A 15,484-nucleotide genomic window follows, 5' to 3' on the forward strand; every position below is an offset into this window, starting at 1 on the left:
AAGTGTACAAAATCGTGTGGACAGTTATAAAAATACATCCAAAAGTGTCTGATTTACGTTCAGCACTTCTGAAAATTATTCTCAAAATTCTATGCAGATGACCCGAAAAATAATGATGTTTAAATTATACTTCTACAAATGCATATATAAGGCCTCCACACCACCTGATAGACTTAAAACATCCATTTGATACCTGTGTAAGAATCACAATGGCTTGAATTAATTTATGGTTGTCTTCATGCATGCGGGATAAAGATCTTCTAGCAGCCTTCCAGTACTTGCAAGAGGCCTACAGGAAAGCTGGAGAGGGACTTTTTACAAGGGCATGTAGTGATAGGACAAGGGGCAATGGCTATAAACTGAAAGAGGGATAGATTAGATTGAATATAAGGAAGAAATTCTTCACTCAGAGGGTGGTGAGGCACTGGAACAGGTTTCCCAGAGAAGTTGTGGATGCCCCATCCCTGGAAGTGTTCAAGGCCAGATTAGATTAGGCTTTGGGCAACGTGGTGTAGTGGAGGGTGTCCCTGCCCATGGCAGGGGGGTTGGAACTAGATGATGTTTGAGGTCCTTTCCAACTCAAACCATTCTGTGATTCTATGCTTTATCTGAAATGGCTTTATTTTATGCACAATGAAAATGGACTGAATTGGATTCCGACGTTTAAATGGCATCTAATCTAGCAATTCTTTTGATGCGTTAAACATATTGGAGTGGGACATCTCTGATGCAACGTGGCTTCAGTGTCAGTAAGTGTTAGAGATGAAGACAGTATCAGCTCTTAGAACAAGAGAAAGCTTAAGAAAGCTTCGTTTTGGCTTAAGAAAGCCCAATTCAGTCAAGCTGTGGGGCATGCGGAACCCAACGGTGGTGACTACGGAAGTATCTTTGAAGCATCTCCATAGACCTTGTATTTACTAGATCATATCTTTGCTGGATAAACAGAAATGAAAAGATCCTGATTTTGCCTCCGGCTAGACATGTTTAATGTGTAAGATTTGCCCTTTTTCTAACAGGATCTTTTTTTTCCCTGGTCACGTTTAAAGCAGAAAAGCCAGATACTGCTCAGTTATTTCATGTTATCGCTGTAGCAGGGGACGGTGTCAGTCCCGCTAGGTAAAAACTTGAAAAAGAATGAAGAACAAAGAGAATATGATTTTTCTTATGAGCTGTTTAGTATTTTTCCAAGAATACATTTGTTTTTCATATTCATGGCATAATTTGTGTTGTGTTGTGAGGGGGGGAAGTAATTCAGAAATATGCCATGTGGGAAATCTTCAGGATATACATATATATATATTTAGATCTAGTAAAAAAGTTGATTTATAGTATTTTTTAAATTGCTTTTACTTTTTAATTTCTCTTCTAAGAAGGACCATCTGGTTTTGATTACTTTTTATTATTTCTCAGTTCTCATAGCTTCACCGCTTAGTCCGTGTTTATAATGGGTTTTCATTCCAGGGTTTCTTCTGTCTTTTCTTTTTCCCCCCGTAGAAGTTCAGCAATGTTTATAAAACATCAGCCAACAATCTTACACGAGTTTTCTTCTTCCTTAGTTTATTGGCCCATATTTTATAAGGCATGGGCTAAGCCAGCGAGACATTAAAGGGCGGGGAGCAAATTTAAGCAGTGAAAAATGAGAAGTTACTCTTTGGGTACTGAACAAGCCTAATAACTCGTGTGACCAATGAAGCATGAAGCATATTGGGGGAAAGCATGGAAGAGGCGCTAGCCTTGCTTGTTGCATGATTTATCTCCCTGGCAAAGGTTCTGCACAGGGCTGAACTATAAATGAGGCATTTTCCAACCAGGAATTAGACCACTTGGGACATTTTCCGACCAGCAACGCAGATATACGCAAAAGTCTTTTCTTTTTTCCCAAGTATACTAGATTTTGTCAGCTCTGCCCTCCTGCTCCGCTCCCCATCTCTGCTTCTCCCAGAGCTGAGCAGCTAAATTTTTCAGGCAGAACTCCCTAAAAATATACCATTGTCCTCCAAATCCACTAAGCAATTGATTAAGAAGAAAGCAGAAGCCCATAATCCTGTCCCAGGGCCCTTCCGATGGTGCAGAAAGCCTAAAGAGATACAGCTAGTGAGGCTGAGATTAAAGTAGCCATTGTGTGTGACATTTTCTGAAAGGGCTCATTTCAACATGAAAAATGGCCTTGGGATTATGATAAATGGGGGGTTCTGACATGCACATTCCCCTCCTATAATCGTCTGTGTTAGAGCTGAGATAGCAGATTGTCTGCCTCCTGTGATGGAGCCCCCTCTAAAACTCACCTTTTTCCCAACTGACCTTCAGAGGGGATGATTAATTGCCTGGAGGTAGCCTCTTGTCAGTTAGCCTGTGATCTTTGTTCTCTCCGTTCCAACCATCTGCTGAGAACGTAGAGGCTGCTAGTCCGTCTCTTAGTCCTTTTCCTACTTATTACTGCTGAGAAAGAACAGGGCCAGGGCTCCAAGGGTCTCATGCTAAAATTGGCACCCTAGCTCCCAGCTTGCTAACGGTGAAGGAGATTTATAGACTCATCCTTTCCAGCCTCTTGCAATTTTCGAGGATTGTTCCAGCTACGAGCAGGGCTCCGGGAATCAAACAAAAGAGAAAACGCTCTCACATGCCTTGGGATAGTAATTGCTGAGCCGTTACTTGTCAGACCGAGAAGTTTTTGAGAATCCAGGGAATTATCAGAGCAGCTGCTGTGTTTCCTTTTAAGGTTTCTGGATCTTAAACAGGTCATTGGGATTCTTATTAGCTTTTACAGGGGGGAAAAAGAAAATCAAACAACAAAAAAACGAACAGCAAAGCTGCTGTGTGTTCTGCTCTTCTGTGTTAGAGCCCGGAGCTGGACAGCTTTCCTCTTAGCCACACTGACACTTGTCACTGATCCCCAGGGCACTGCCACACACCGTTTCAAGAGCTGGGAAAGAATTTCTCTAGGCTGTCCTATATGCTTTTATATATAAATAGATGATCAACTCCTCCAGTCCTTTTTTGAGTGGGTGTCTGGTGTGTTTCGTATTTTTTTTTCGATTGCTGGGTGAAATTGCCCCGTGGGCAGAGGAGCTGACAGTTGCCTACAAAATATGTAACTCAGGAATCATGGCAGGCAGCAGTAAATTTGGTCTTTTGGTGCACATTGTTATGCTGTGCACCCAACTGAATGGTCTCCAGTCTTGTTAGGAAGGTGCCTCTTTGGGGGAAAAAATCCTCAAACTTTAAAAAACAGTATTAATTAATAAAAAAAAAAAACAAAACAGAAGTACACCAATATCCAAAAATGTCTGATTTTGTTTGATTCTTTACCCCAGAAAACTGGGGAGGTTTAGGTTAGATAGAAGGAAGAAATTTTTTATATTGAGGTTGGTGAGGCACTGGAACAGATTGCCCAGAGAAGTTGTGGCTGCCCCATCCCTGGAAGTGTTCAAGGCCAGGTTGGATGGGGCTTTGAGCAACCTGGTGTAGTGGAGGGTGTCCCTGCCCATGGCAGGGGGGTTGGAACTAGATGATCTTTAAGGTCCTTTCCAACCCAAACCATTCTATGATTCTATGATTCTAAGGATATGTTTGACGTGAAATTTATGTGCCTGTGAAACCTGTATAGGTTTCAGCACATTCTTCAATTTAAGCATGTATTTTGCTGAATGAGGACATCAACTTCTGCTGAATCTTTATGTAAAATTCTCTCTCAGTAAACTAGAGCTCAGCTTTGAATTCATTAGTAATAGTAATTTAGGTTATTCTAATAGAATAAATGGAGGCACAGTATGTACGCAAGAGAATATTATTCTTGTTCTATTCTTAATTGATATTAGCCTGTTCTTATTAGAAAGACCATTTATTAGTACGGACCTGGACAAAAGAATGGATTTAATCATTAATTTTTTCTGTTTTTCATGTAAGTGCTTTATGTCTCACTGCTTTTTTGGGACACTAACTTCTTGCACGAGGCGTCTGTTTTGTGCACAGTGGGGCTTTGCTTTCTGGCTGGAGCCTTGAGATACTGTATAAATAAGTTTGTGTAGATGGCAGTCTGATAGCTTTTTTTTTCTGAAATTCCCGTTTGCTTTCCCTGTCTGCTTCCTCTTCCTTCTCATATGTAGTGGACTGCATGGATCCTACCTGCTCAGGACGAGGCGTGTGCGTGCGAGGAGAATGTCACTGTTCGGTTGGCTGGGGAGGAACAAACTGTGAGACTCCAAGAGCCACTTGTCTGGACCAATGCTCTGGTCATGGGACCTTCCTCCCGGATACTGGACTCTGCAGCTGCGATCCCAACTGGACTGGACACGATTGCTCAATCGGTAACGTCAGCGGTGACTTACTGTTGTGTTTTTTTTTATTTTATTTAAACATTGTAAAATATTCAGACTTAGATCTGCAAAAAGAGTGCTACAAGTGTGTTCCAGTAAAGCACACGTAGAGCATGGCTGGAAGCAGAAATGCCACAGCTCAACTACATAAATAATTCTGCTTCCATTGCTGAGTATATAGTAATATAATAAATAACCCCATTAAAGCCACCTAGGCTTGCTATTGTTCATTATATTGCTATGAATGTAATTGATGGTCTACATATAACTGCTTGTTCTGGTGTTAGTTCTTGATGAAGCCCAGTAGCCACCAAAGGGTCTGGTTTTATTTTTAAAAGATGACTAAATATTCTTTAGGTGGCTGTAAACAAGAAGGAAGAGGTGGCAATCCTCCAGGTCTCATTTCCCTTCTGAATTCAAAGGCTGTGCTTTCCTAAGCTCAGCTAGAGAAGGATGAGAGTCACACGAGGTTCATATTAAAAGACTGTATGCACCATCCTCTATCTAGTAAAAAATAAGTTTACTGAGGAGAAGTACTTAATAGTACAGCACCTACCAGGAAGACAGATTTTTATGGGCATTTTTGCGTAGAGGTTTGGAACTGTGACCCTCCTTCGTTCCTCAGATGAATGGGCGTCGTGCTCAAAATCTACATCAGATATCTGAAATGAGGGCTGAAGAAAAACTATTCAAGAACCTTTTCTTTTCTTCCAAATGCCATTAGCTTTTAGAGGCCACACTGAGAAATATTATAGTGCATTAAATAGTCAGAACCTAAGGAACATTAGTCTTTTGGCTTTTGTCCTATATATTGTGTTCACAAACAAGAGACCACAGCAATAACAGCTTCCTTACCTTACACAGCCCAGGAGGAACTAGGACAAATATCCAGCGCAGCAATGGATGGGCAATGAAATGAAATTAAGTAAATTTACAGCAAAGTGACAAAAAAAGAACTATGAGGACAGTGGATATAATAGAAAAATATGTAAACACCTTCTACCAGTCTTCCAACACTTAAAGGGGACCTGCAAGAAAGCTGGAGAGAGACTTTTTACAAGGGTTTGTAGGGATAGGATGAGGGGCAATGGCTTTAAACTGAAAGAGGAGAGATTTCTATTAGATCTAAGGAAGAAATTTTTTCAATTAGGGTGGTGAGGCACTGGAACAGGTTGCCCAGAGAAGTTGTGGCTGCCCCATCCCTGGCAGTGTTCAAGGCCAGGCTGGATGAGGCTTTGGGCAACCTGGTGCAGTGGAGGGTGTCCCTGCCCATGGCAGGGGGGGTGGAACTAGATGATCTTTGAGGTTCCTTCCAACCCAAACCTTTCTATGATTCTATGATTCTATGAAATACTATCATGTGTAAGGAAAATCAGGTTAACTGCTTGCAAGTATTTTAAGAGAGTGACTTCCAAGGATTAGGCAAACTGAATAAACTGGTGCAAAGGATATAAAAAGACAACATTTTCGACAGTCATCATTTAGGTTAGATGTTAGGAAGCTTTTCATAAAGCAAAATTGACTGGGCTGAAGAATAAGCAAATGAGGAAGCCTGCTTGCCTGGGGCTAAAACTAGGTTGATGAAAACTTTTGCAGATGTAGGAAAGGAAGCTATTCTGCATTGACAGGAGGATAAATTTGGTGTCGGGCTTTTCCTTTCCCCATATTAACATCTTCCATTCCGCACTCTATGAATTCATTTATAAGACCACCACAAAGGGAAAGGTAGTAGTGTATTTCTAGTTATTTTGTAACATAGTTCATAATTGAGTCATTATTCTGAGTGTATATAGAGGTTCGGGGATTGCAGGGATGGATTTGGAAAAATGTGTATTTCTACACGCAAACAGAATTCACTTTCCCTTTGTTAACCTGCAGGGTCAGGTACAGATGATTTATAAGCTTTCCTTATACTGCTTTTATAAATCCATCTAGTGCAAACTTTCTTTGGCAGTGTGAGGTTATTTGAGACAAACTTGAGCATCATTCCAAGACCTTTTTCCTCACTGAGCTGCTTGTAACATTCAGGTTTTTGTGCCTCACAGCTAAAATCACAGCTAAGGTGATTTGTAAACTTCCACTCCTAACTCGGACCTTTCCACTGAATTGATGACTTGATTTGAAAGACAGATTTACTCACAGGATGCGTGGTACTCTTCTTGCATGATTAAAATAGAGTGAGAAAGTGTGTTAGTACACGTAACAACACACTGCCCAACCCAGTCGGGTGGAGGTTCTGTAGAAGGGACTAAAGGGACCATATTTTTATTGTCCTATAAAACAGGACCAAACAGAAAAGAAGAATTATTAAGTGAAAGAATTAAGTACTTGCATAAATCAACCTCAGCTCAGCAAAGCAGTTAGGATCAGTGCAACCTGTAGGACTGTGCCTACGTGGGCAAGAGCCAAGGACAGCCCCGTCCGTAAACCACTTGGAGAAGCAGACCCTGAGAACAGCAGCAGCATCTGGAAACCCAGAATTAAATATGTGGAGCCACAGTGGGTTTTCCAGCTCTTAACACACTTTGAAGTCAAGACTAATACCTACCTGAAATGCTGTGTGCTGTATTCCTTTAGAAGGCATCAGTCAGGATGGAAGCAGCTGGTGAAAGTCTGTGGATTGGCATATGTAGAAAGTAAAACTAGACTATCTTTGAACCTTAGACTCAGTCTTTCAGCTAAGTGGGTAGATTTCACCTGCCTTTAGCAGGAATCTTAAAGGAACACATTGCTGGATAAACCCGTTAGTTTTCACAAGATGATGATATTACAGAGATTTCTGTTTCCTGTTTATATTCTCTTTTTTCATAAAAAAAAATGTGTCTGTGTCTTCATAGACAAGCTGTGCAATTCGATTTCTTATGAATTCTACTCTGCACTGCATTGTAGGAAGGAGTAATGGGGTTTTTTTGCTTTGTGTGCCTACTGCCAGTATATCTTGAGATAGGGCTGCTGCCATACTGCCTCAGATTTTTCACTCTGGAAAAACGCTTCTTAAACATGCTTCACCCTTTCATGCAAGGGACAGTTTTGTAGGATCCCCTTTCCCTCAGTATGCACTTCTGGTTTTGGTAGATTCCCAAATACAAAAAAAAAAGTCTTTTGGAGAAAGGTGCAGAGATAAACTATACTGAGCAGCAAAAGTCACATTTTGATTTCTCCATGGGAAAATTAAATCCCTTCCCTTTTGCGCCTTAGCACTGTTGCACAAGCAAATACAAAAAAGTCCTTTACAACTCAGTTCAGCTAAAAAGTCCAAGGCAATGCTTAGTACAAGAAAGATAACTAAGGAACTGCTCATCCTAACCTCTTTTCTCCAGGGTCTACCATCACAGATCCTCTGTCTCCCAGGCTTTTGCCATGCTATCTCCCTTCATGCCTTAATGAGCCCCAGCAAGGACTTCATTCTCCAAGTTCTGGCAACTAACGAAGCCATTCTGGGGCAGCCCTCCTGACCTCTTATTGTCTGAGTATAGTGGGAAGAAGGAAATGACCTATGCTGCAACGTGAAAAAGGACTTAGTATGTGATATAGTCTCACTCCTGACCTATTTAAACTGGACCAAGTATTTCTGGCTGGTCAAGAGGCAACAAACCACGTACCATAAGATGTATTTGCTGAGTGCAGTAGAATGAATAGGTGAGTCAGGTTATCTGCATTTGGAGAACGCACCGTTTCCCAGAGGGATCTCACTGAGGCATCAGTACAGTCCCAGGCCCATCAAAGCAGTATTATGCTTGGATACAAAATCGTTCTGAAAGGAATTAAGTTATCTGGTGTTGTCCTTCACTCTCCTCAAATTTAAATCAGCGATTTTCACACTATTCTCTGTTTGGTAGTTGACATCTTGACATGCATGATACGATATTCACTAGAATCATCAGAAAGTTGATCATACAAAGCAGCAATAGAAATTATGTTCTCTGTTTAATAAGCGTACTGACTTTTTCTGGGCAGTTGACAGTGGTTGTCCATTGACCTGCATACAGATAAGGACTCTTTCCCAATCACTCATTCGTAATGACTCACTTTATGCACGGCTGACATCCAGACCCTTAACAGTACGCTGGAGAAGAGCAGTAGTAGGAGTAGTACTGGGTATATGGTGGTCCTAAATTGGCGGTGGTGATATAAAATCATGGGCTGTACATTTAATGATAAGAGTTGGGAACTGGAAGCTGGGACTCAGTAAAAATAATGAGTATGAATAAAAAAGTTGGAAGTTATCATGTTTTACTTCATATTTTGAAAAGGCTGAGAGAGCATGTCTGACCAGAGGCTAAGGCTGAATGTGCATGACCATATCTCTTGAAATCTAGTAGTGTGATCCGATTCATAACTTTCTCATCACTTCAGCTACGAACAGTGTTTTCTGAGGATATGTCACTTGGCTTTATGACTGCCCTTTTCCCGCTCTGTGACAGGAAGGAAATCTGCTTCCCAGTGACTTGTTGCCAGACTTTGTTACTAAGGTCTACAATCACACAAATATTGAGGCATTTGTGGTTTATCTTAAGCAAATACAGATTATGTAAGTTTACTACAGTGTTGTGGAGAACTTCTCAACTTCTGAGACATCGTGCTGTCTATTGAAAAGCTACCTTAAGCTCCTAAATTTCTTCTGTGACACAGACAGCAGGTGTCTCCTCAGTCTGAGAAAGTATTCTCTCTTACTTCTTGGGACATGTTCTCTTACTTCTTGGGACAGTATCCCACCCAGCAGGTCAATGCAGATGCTACAAGCAGTCATCTCAAAGAAAAGAATGAACTGGCTGGGCTGATCCAAAGGATTGCCAAAGTTGAGGGCAGGGATTTCATGCCCTGAACCTTAATGTCAACTGAGCATTGTTCTAAAGCACAGAGTGCCTGTCATTTGGGACAGCAACAGAATTTCAGACCACCCATCTCCTCAAGATTTCCAGCACTGCAGCCTTCAGGATGAGGCTGTTAAAAAATGTTACGAATGCCTTTAGTGAACCAAGAAAAAAAAAAAAGGAGTTGAATTCATGCCCAATTCCATGCCATCCCCTCCTGCTTTTAGTCTTCCCATGATATTACCAATGTAGTGGGATAGTTGTTCTAGAGAAGAGAAACCTCTGCAGAGGGTTGTTCAGATTTTAGTTAAGTGGAAAACTTTGAAAGAGAGCTTAATTAATTCCTCGTCAATTCAGCTGCTTCCTTATTTGGGTACTTCATGTTACTTTAGAGCAACCTGGGTTTCAGCTAGCCTATAGGGTGGAATAAAAACAGCTTAGGAGGGGCTTCAGACTGCCATGTAGTGATCACAATACTTGCAGAAATGCCTAAATAAACCTGGCCTCCAAGCGCAGTGGGCAAATAGCATGGGTATCCACAGGGCTAGCAGAAGACCAGGTATTTACCCATCATTTGTAAAACAGTCCTCCGTGGCTTTACTGCTTTTCGTACGCTGAGAAGCTGAATTTAAAATAAAACTAGCATGGTGTGTGTATCCTTGCCTCTGATTGCAGGGAAGCCATATTCTTATAAATTATTGCACAGCACGTTGAAGTCAATGGAAAAGCTCCTGTTTACTTTGCAGGAGTATGGGTCAATCCGTGTTCGTTCCCAAACAATGATTAGATTTAAGATTCTGTATCAGCTAATGGTAATGACTGAATTTTTTTAGTACCAATTTAGTTGTATAAATTAGGAACGAAGAAAATCTTTCAGATAGCACCCAGCAGAGTTCCCCACCACAAAGCTGTACAGTTCGCTGAAACGGGCATATTTTCTGTATTCCAATTAGTAGACAAGGAGACCAAGAAGAATGAACTTTTAAAGAGGAAAGGTAGAGCAAATGCACCTTTACCTTCCAGTGTCTTTTTCGTCAAGAATTGCGCAGAAGATTATTGCAGACACACACACACACACACACGGAGAAACACAGTTCACGTATATCTTACCAGGCAACGTCATATCCCATTGGTCAAACAACACCAGAGTTAACACAACATGTGTGATAAAAATTGATCTCCTTGGGCTTATTGGTGTCAACCTTACAAAACCAAATCTCATGTTAAATTCATGTCATGCCCAAGGCCACCAAGATAAAAATCCATCCTTGGAAAATGTTCATATAATTCTTCCTTTAAACCATTATTTTCTTCATTAAGGGGTAAAAATGTCTCTGTAAATATTGCATCAACTGTCACATGATACAGGCTTGTACCTTGTTACAGACTAGAGCCCCCTTTAATGCCTAAGAAATCACTGATTTGTCTTTGTCTTGGCTTTAAAATGTGGGGAAGAACAACAGAACTAAACCTCAGGATACAACACCTGAAATTGATGAACGTTCATATATTTTAAATCTTAATGACTTAAGAAAAAGTTATCAGCCACAGCTATGGAATCAAAAGCCACTTTGAATGATCTTCCCTCGGCTTGTAACTTGCTCGTCTCACTACCCTTGCAGTGTAATGGGAAACATTTGTCTGGGGCAATTGAAATTTTAGGAGCACAGGGTCTTCAAAGCTAGGCTTCAGAAGATACCATCAAAATCTGTTCTGGCTCAATACTAAAATTGTAAACCCACTCCTGAAGGCCTTAACTTGGTCCTTTAACAGTTGTTGAAAGCCAGGAAATGCTTCGTACCAGCAGGGATTTAATCTTCAGCGTTGCAGAACCATAACATGCTAATTTGTGAACCTGTGGTCTTCCCAAGTTTATTTGCAAGGAAAGAAGTTTTCTCTCTAAGGGAATAAAGTATGTGCAGCCCAGAGCTGCTACACAAGGCTATCTGCCTGGCAGATGTCTGCTTTGTGAATTGTGAAGGAATAAGTGAATCTGGAGAATTAACAGTGTTGACAAGAACTATCGTTGTACAAACATGGAGTTTTTGGTGTAGTTGGGATTGTGAGTACAGATTTTAGCCTACCCTTTGCCAAGATGGACTTATTCTTTAAAGTCTTCTAAGCTTTTTTATTAAAAATGCAATAAAAGACTAAAAACAGCCAGAACATTTGAAATAAAAGTATTCAGAGAGGCTTTCATTTGAATATCCTTTTACTGCCGTTCCCTTTGTTTACTGAAAATGAATATAAGGAGACTCTGGTGCGATGGGAAAAAAGGTAGTAGTTGAGATGGGCTGTAGTTATTTTTGTGGAGAGTTCAAATATTGTTGTGGTCAGCAGATGAAAGGGACATATTAACAGGAGGGAGAAAACACCCAGTAAGACAGAAAATACAACTTCTGTTTCACATATGGATCCCTACTTACAATCTGATAGTTGCGAAATTGTCTTAGCACATTCCCCTGGCCAACCAGAGACCCATCAAACTTCTGTCAGCTTTGGGATGTGTTTAGAATCTTCCTTTTAGGCACTTCTCTGTTTGCAGCAGTCCATGCGGTCTTGGTCAGATACAATGACCAAGGGAGAAGTCGAAGGACCTGAAAAGGACCTCAGACTTGGCCAAAACCAATGGAAATGGTGATGTCATCAGTCTGGCTCTGACCATTAGATCACAAAACATTTGGTCTGATTAGGTCATGTCTCAGGCTGAGAATAGTGTATGCCCAGTGGTGTAACAAGTAATCACTGGTCGTCGCTGACCTTAGGCATACTGTGATGACTAAAGCTTCTTTCTCTCATACCAGCTGTACCAGCATCAGGACAAATTTATGGACTCCCTCAAAGGGCAATGGAGAGACTATTCCATTCCCTATTTGTTTTCTACAACAATCAGGGCTCATTCCCAGCATGCCAATTTTACTTCAGCATTCTTCCCTATCTCCAAATGTAACCTCAGTAGTCACACCATGAACTCAAAAGTTCTTTTTATTTGGATCAATTACGCTTTGTGTTGTGGACTTTTCTGACTGAAAATAGCAGTGATGTACTGAACTCTGTAGGGTTCTTTTTATTTCAAAAAATTATTTATTTACTTATAAATTATTTATATAGTTATTTATTTACTCGTTCAAATTTGTCCGATTTGAAGAATAGATGTTTCACAACACCACAACAAGATGTTACATTCCATGGCTAAAACAGGCCACACTTAAAATAGCGTGTTTTGAGGATGGCTGAGCAATTAGCATGTTTGCTTGTATCACTGAAAACTTAAATGTCTCAGATGATCAAATTTTGGCTCATTCTCAGACTTTGCTTTTGAAAGGAGGAGCCGTAGAATCCTTACAGTTTCTGGACTTACATCATGCCAGCATGGAGCCTGGTCATAATTTAGCTCCTTCTCTACAATAGAGCGTCTGTCATGAAGTTGCTGGTTTTTTAAACAATATTAAGTCACTTCTTTGACACAGTAAGTGTAATCCAGCTGTCACTGAGAACAAAACTACTGTCCTGCAAGAGTGATGTGAACTGGTTCTTCAAGGTTTTTTTTGAGATAAAACCAGTTGATCAAGCCAGCTGAGAATCTGAAATACTATAGTCACTGCGTGGAATAGGTCATGCTCGTAAAACCAAAAGGATCAGTGTATATTCTGCAGCCTTAGAATTGCTCTATGGCAGTTGTGCAGCTTTTCAACTGAAGATACATCAAGATCGATAAGTTTGGTCAATCACTTTGTAACCAACTCGCAGAGATCATGTAGACATCCTCTTAGTTTTGTGAGTTTAGATCTCTGCTTCTAACTGTTCCCTCTTTTAACCAGAAAGCTGCTGGAATAGCAGCAGGGTGGATACTTGTGGGTAGCCAGGCCCTGCCTCTGACCTACTTTGACTAGGCTGGATCAAGACTGTCCTCTCATACCTCACTCATTTAGCTCAGCAAGGATGGTCGTAGGTTCTATGTCATGGCTTCTCCACTTGCATTCAGTCAATTCCACGCTTGTAGGAGGACAGCTCCTGCAACTGTGAGCTTACACTCCAACCCAACTGGAGCTCGTCACGACCAGAGTTTCTGCAAAGGTTTATTGGATGTTTTCAGCTTCATCAAATCATGTTGCATTCCAATTTAGAATGGCTGAGATTAAATAATATGGAAAATAATCTAGGAGTCATCAAAACAGAATAACATAAAAAATGAGCAAGCAAAAATAACGTAAGACCAGTGATTGTCATATCAGTGTCTATTGAAGGCCAGAAATCCATGATTTAATAATCTGTCTGAAGTGGATGCGCTGGCTTTAGTATAGCCTCTCTGCCCCCTTTCAAGCTGCAAGGTGTTCATATTCTAAAAATTATCATCACAATCTGCACTAATGAGCACCTTTCTAATGATCTTGACAGATGAAATTGGAAAGGGCTTTGGAGAGATCTTTTCTTGTTTTCCGTAAAGGTGATCCTTCCAGGCCAGTGTTGAGGCATATGGACAGCACAGCAGACACAAAGCTTTGGAGCAGCTGCTGCTGCCTCCTGTTGGTGTGGACAGACAGACCTACAACGTCTGGATACGTCAGCCAACTCGTTTCATTCATGTTCTGTGTCTCCTTTTGAAAAAGACTAATAACAAATTTCTAAGTTCCTTGGTGAAATGTTGTCTGAGGAAAAGGAAAGCCGTGTTGGGACTGTCTGTGTAGTAGTACCAAGCTCTGAAAAAGGGAATCCCAAGGAAATCTAGCTTGTGATTACTTCAGCACTTGTAAATGCTTGTTGAATTTATTTTACATAAAACCAAACTGTACAGAATTGGAAAAGAAAGTAGTTCGTTTTCATGACTGTAAGCATGAGCAAAAGGCTTTTGTCCTGTCAAATTATCTCCTTATGGACACAGAGAGGAAATTAAAATAAGTCCAGAGAAGAATCCTTGTTAGGAACTTCATTTAATACATCAGGAATTGTTTCTTCTTTGGGAAGCTTTAACTCGCATCCCAGAAAGCATAGAGATCCAATTAAGAATCAGAGAAAAAAACATAATCTTGCACTTTGGGATATTTATTTTTATTCAACAAATCTCAGCTCCAAGAATGAAGTCCATCAACACCTGGCATTTCATGTCCTGCTATTCAACAGCAAGAGAGTTTAAAATAAAGTTCAGAATAATAAATAAAGGGAAGATTGGCACGAGGACAAAAGTAAATCACAGCTCTAGAGGAGACGCTTTAGACACAATGTGATGGTCAGTCCCTAGCATTTAAGACAAGGATGGAAAATGGGGTATAAATATTGTAGAAACCAGAGGCTGGTAAAAGGCAGCAGACCAGTTTAATGGAATTTCATCTTACAGAGTTATGGCTTTTCAGACAGAAGCTAGAAAACCTTTATGCAAATATGTAGTGAGCTGAAACTGTGCTTAGAAGTGAGGGTTTTTTTTAATAGACATCCCAACTGTACCACTGTACATTGTGCAGCTGCACAGATGGGGTAAGAGCTGTGACCCATTAGCACAGGGATTGCTAATGACTGCTCCTCTTCTTGCTGTTACTATTTCTAGCAAGAAATCCCAAGAGGCCCCTGGTGCTAGGTGCTGTGTGTTTGCTGGGTAAGACTGTCTTGGAGGACACACATGCACCAGTTGAAGTATGCTACTATACCAAACTCATTCATCACTTGTTTTAGAGATAGTAGGTGGATTCCAGGGTAGTTGTAGGACAGTGTGGCCAGCAGGTCGAGGGAGGGGATTCTACCCCTCTGCTCTGCTGCATTCAGCTCTGGGGCCCCCAACACAAGAAGGACATGGAGCTGCTGGGGCGGGTCCAGAGGAGGCCATGAAGGTGATGCGAGGGCTGGAGCACCTCTGCTATGGAGACAGGCTGAGAGAGTTGGGGCTGTTCAGCCTGGAGAAGAGAAGGCCCTGGGGAGACCTTCTAACAGCCTTCCAGTGCCTGAAGAGGCTACAGGAAAGCTGGAGAGGGACTTTTTGCAAGGGCATGTAGCGATAGGATGAGGGGCAATGGCTTTAAACTGAAAGAGGGGAGATTTAGATTAGATCTAAGGAAGAAATTCTTCACTCTGAGGGTGGTGAGGTACTGGAACAGGTTGCCCAGAGAAGCTGTGGCTGCCCCATGCCTGGAAGTGTTCAAGGCCAGGTTGGATGAGGCTTTGGGCAACCTGGTGTAGTGGAGGATGTCCCTGCCCATGGCAGGGGGTTTGGAACTGGATGATCTTTGAGGTCCCTTCCAACCCAAACCATTCTATGATTTTATGATTCTGTCTCCTGGATCTGCTCAGCACCAGGTGAGCAGCTGCTCTGTGAACCCTTCATCTCCAAGTTAGGCAGCTCAGAGCCGCCTAGATTCCTGATTT

At 41.3% G+C, this 15,484-nt stretch overlaps 1 protein-coding gene across 1 annotated transcript in view; it reads left to right on the plus strand.

Moving 5' to 3' along the window:
* The window catches only part of TENM4 (teneurin transmembrane protein 4), a 380,735-nt gene that overhangs the window by 223,694 nt on the left and 141,557 nt on the right, over window positions 1-15,484 (plus strand). Inside the window, 1 exon segment of the mRNA XM_086614637.1 lies at window positions 4,107-4,307. Within this exon segment, the coding sequence (XP_086470763.1) occupies window positions 4,107-4,307 (201 nt within the window).

Source organism: Tauraco erythrolophus, chromosome 1 (assembly GCF_009769465.1).
Source record: "Tauraco erythrolophus isolate bTauEry1 chromosome 1, bTauEry1.pri, whole genome shotgun sequence".
In the NCBI taxonomy this organism is placed as follows: domain Eukaryota; kingdom Metazoa; phylum Chordata; class Aves; order Musophagiformes; family Musophagidae; genus Tauraco; species Tauraco erythrolophus.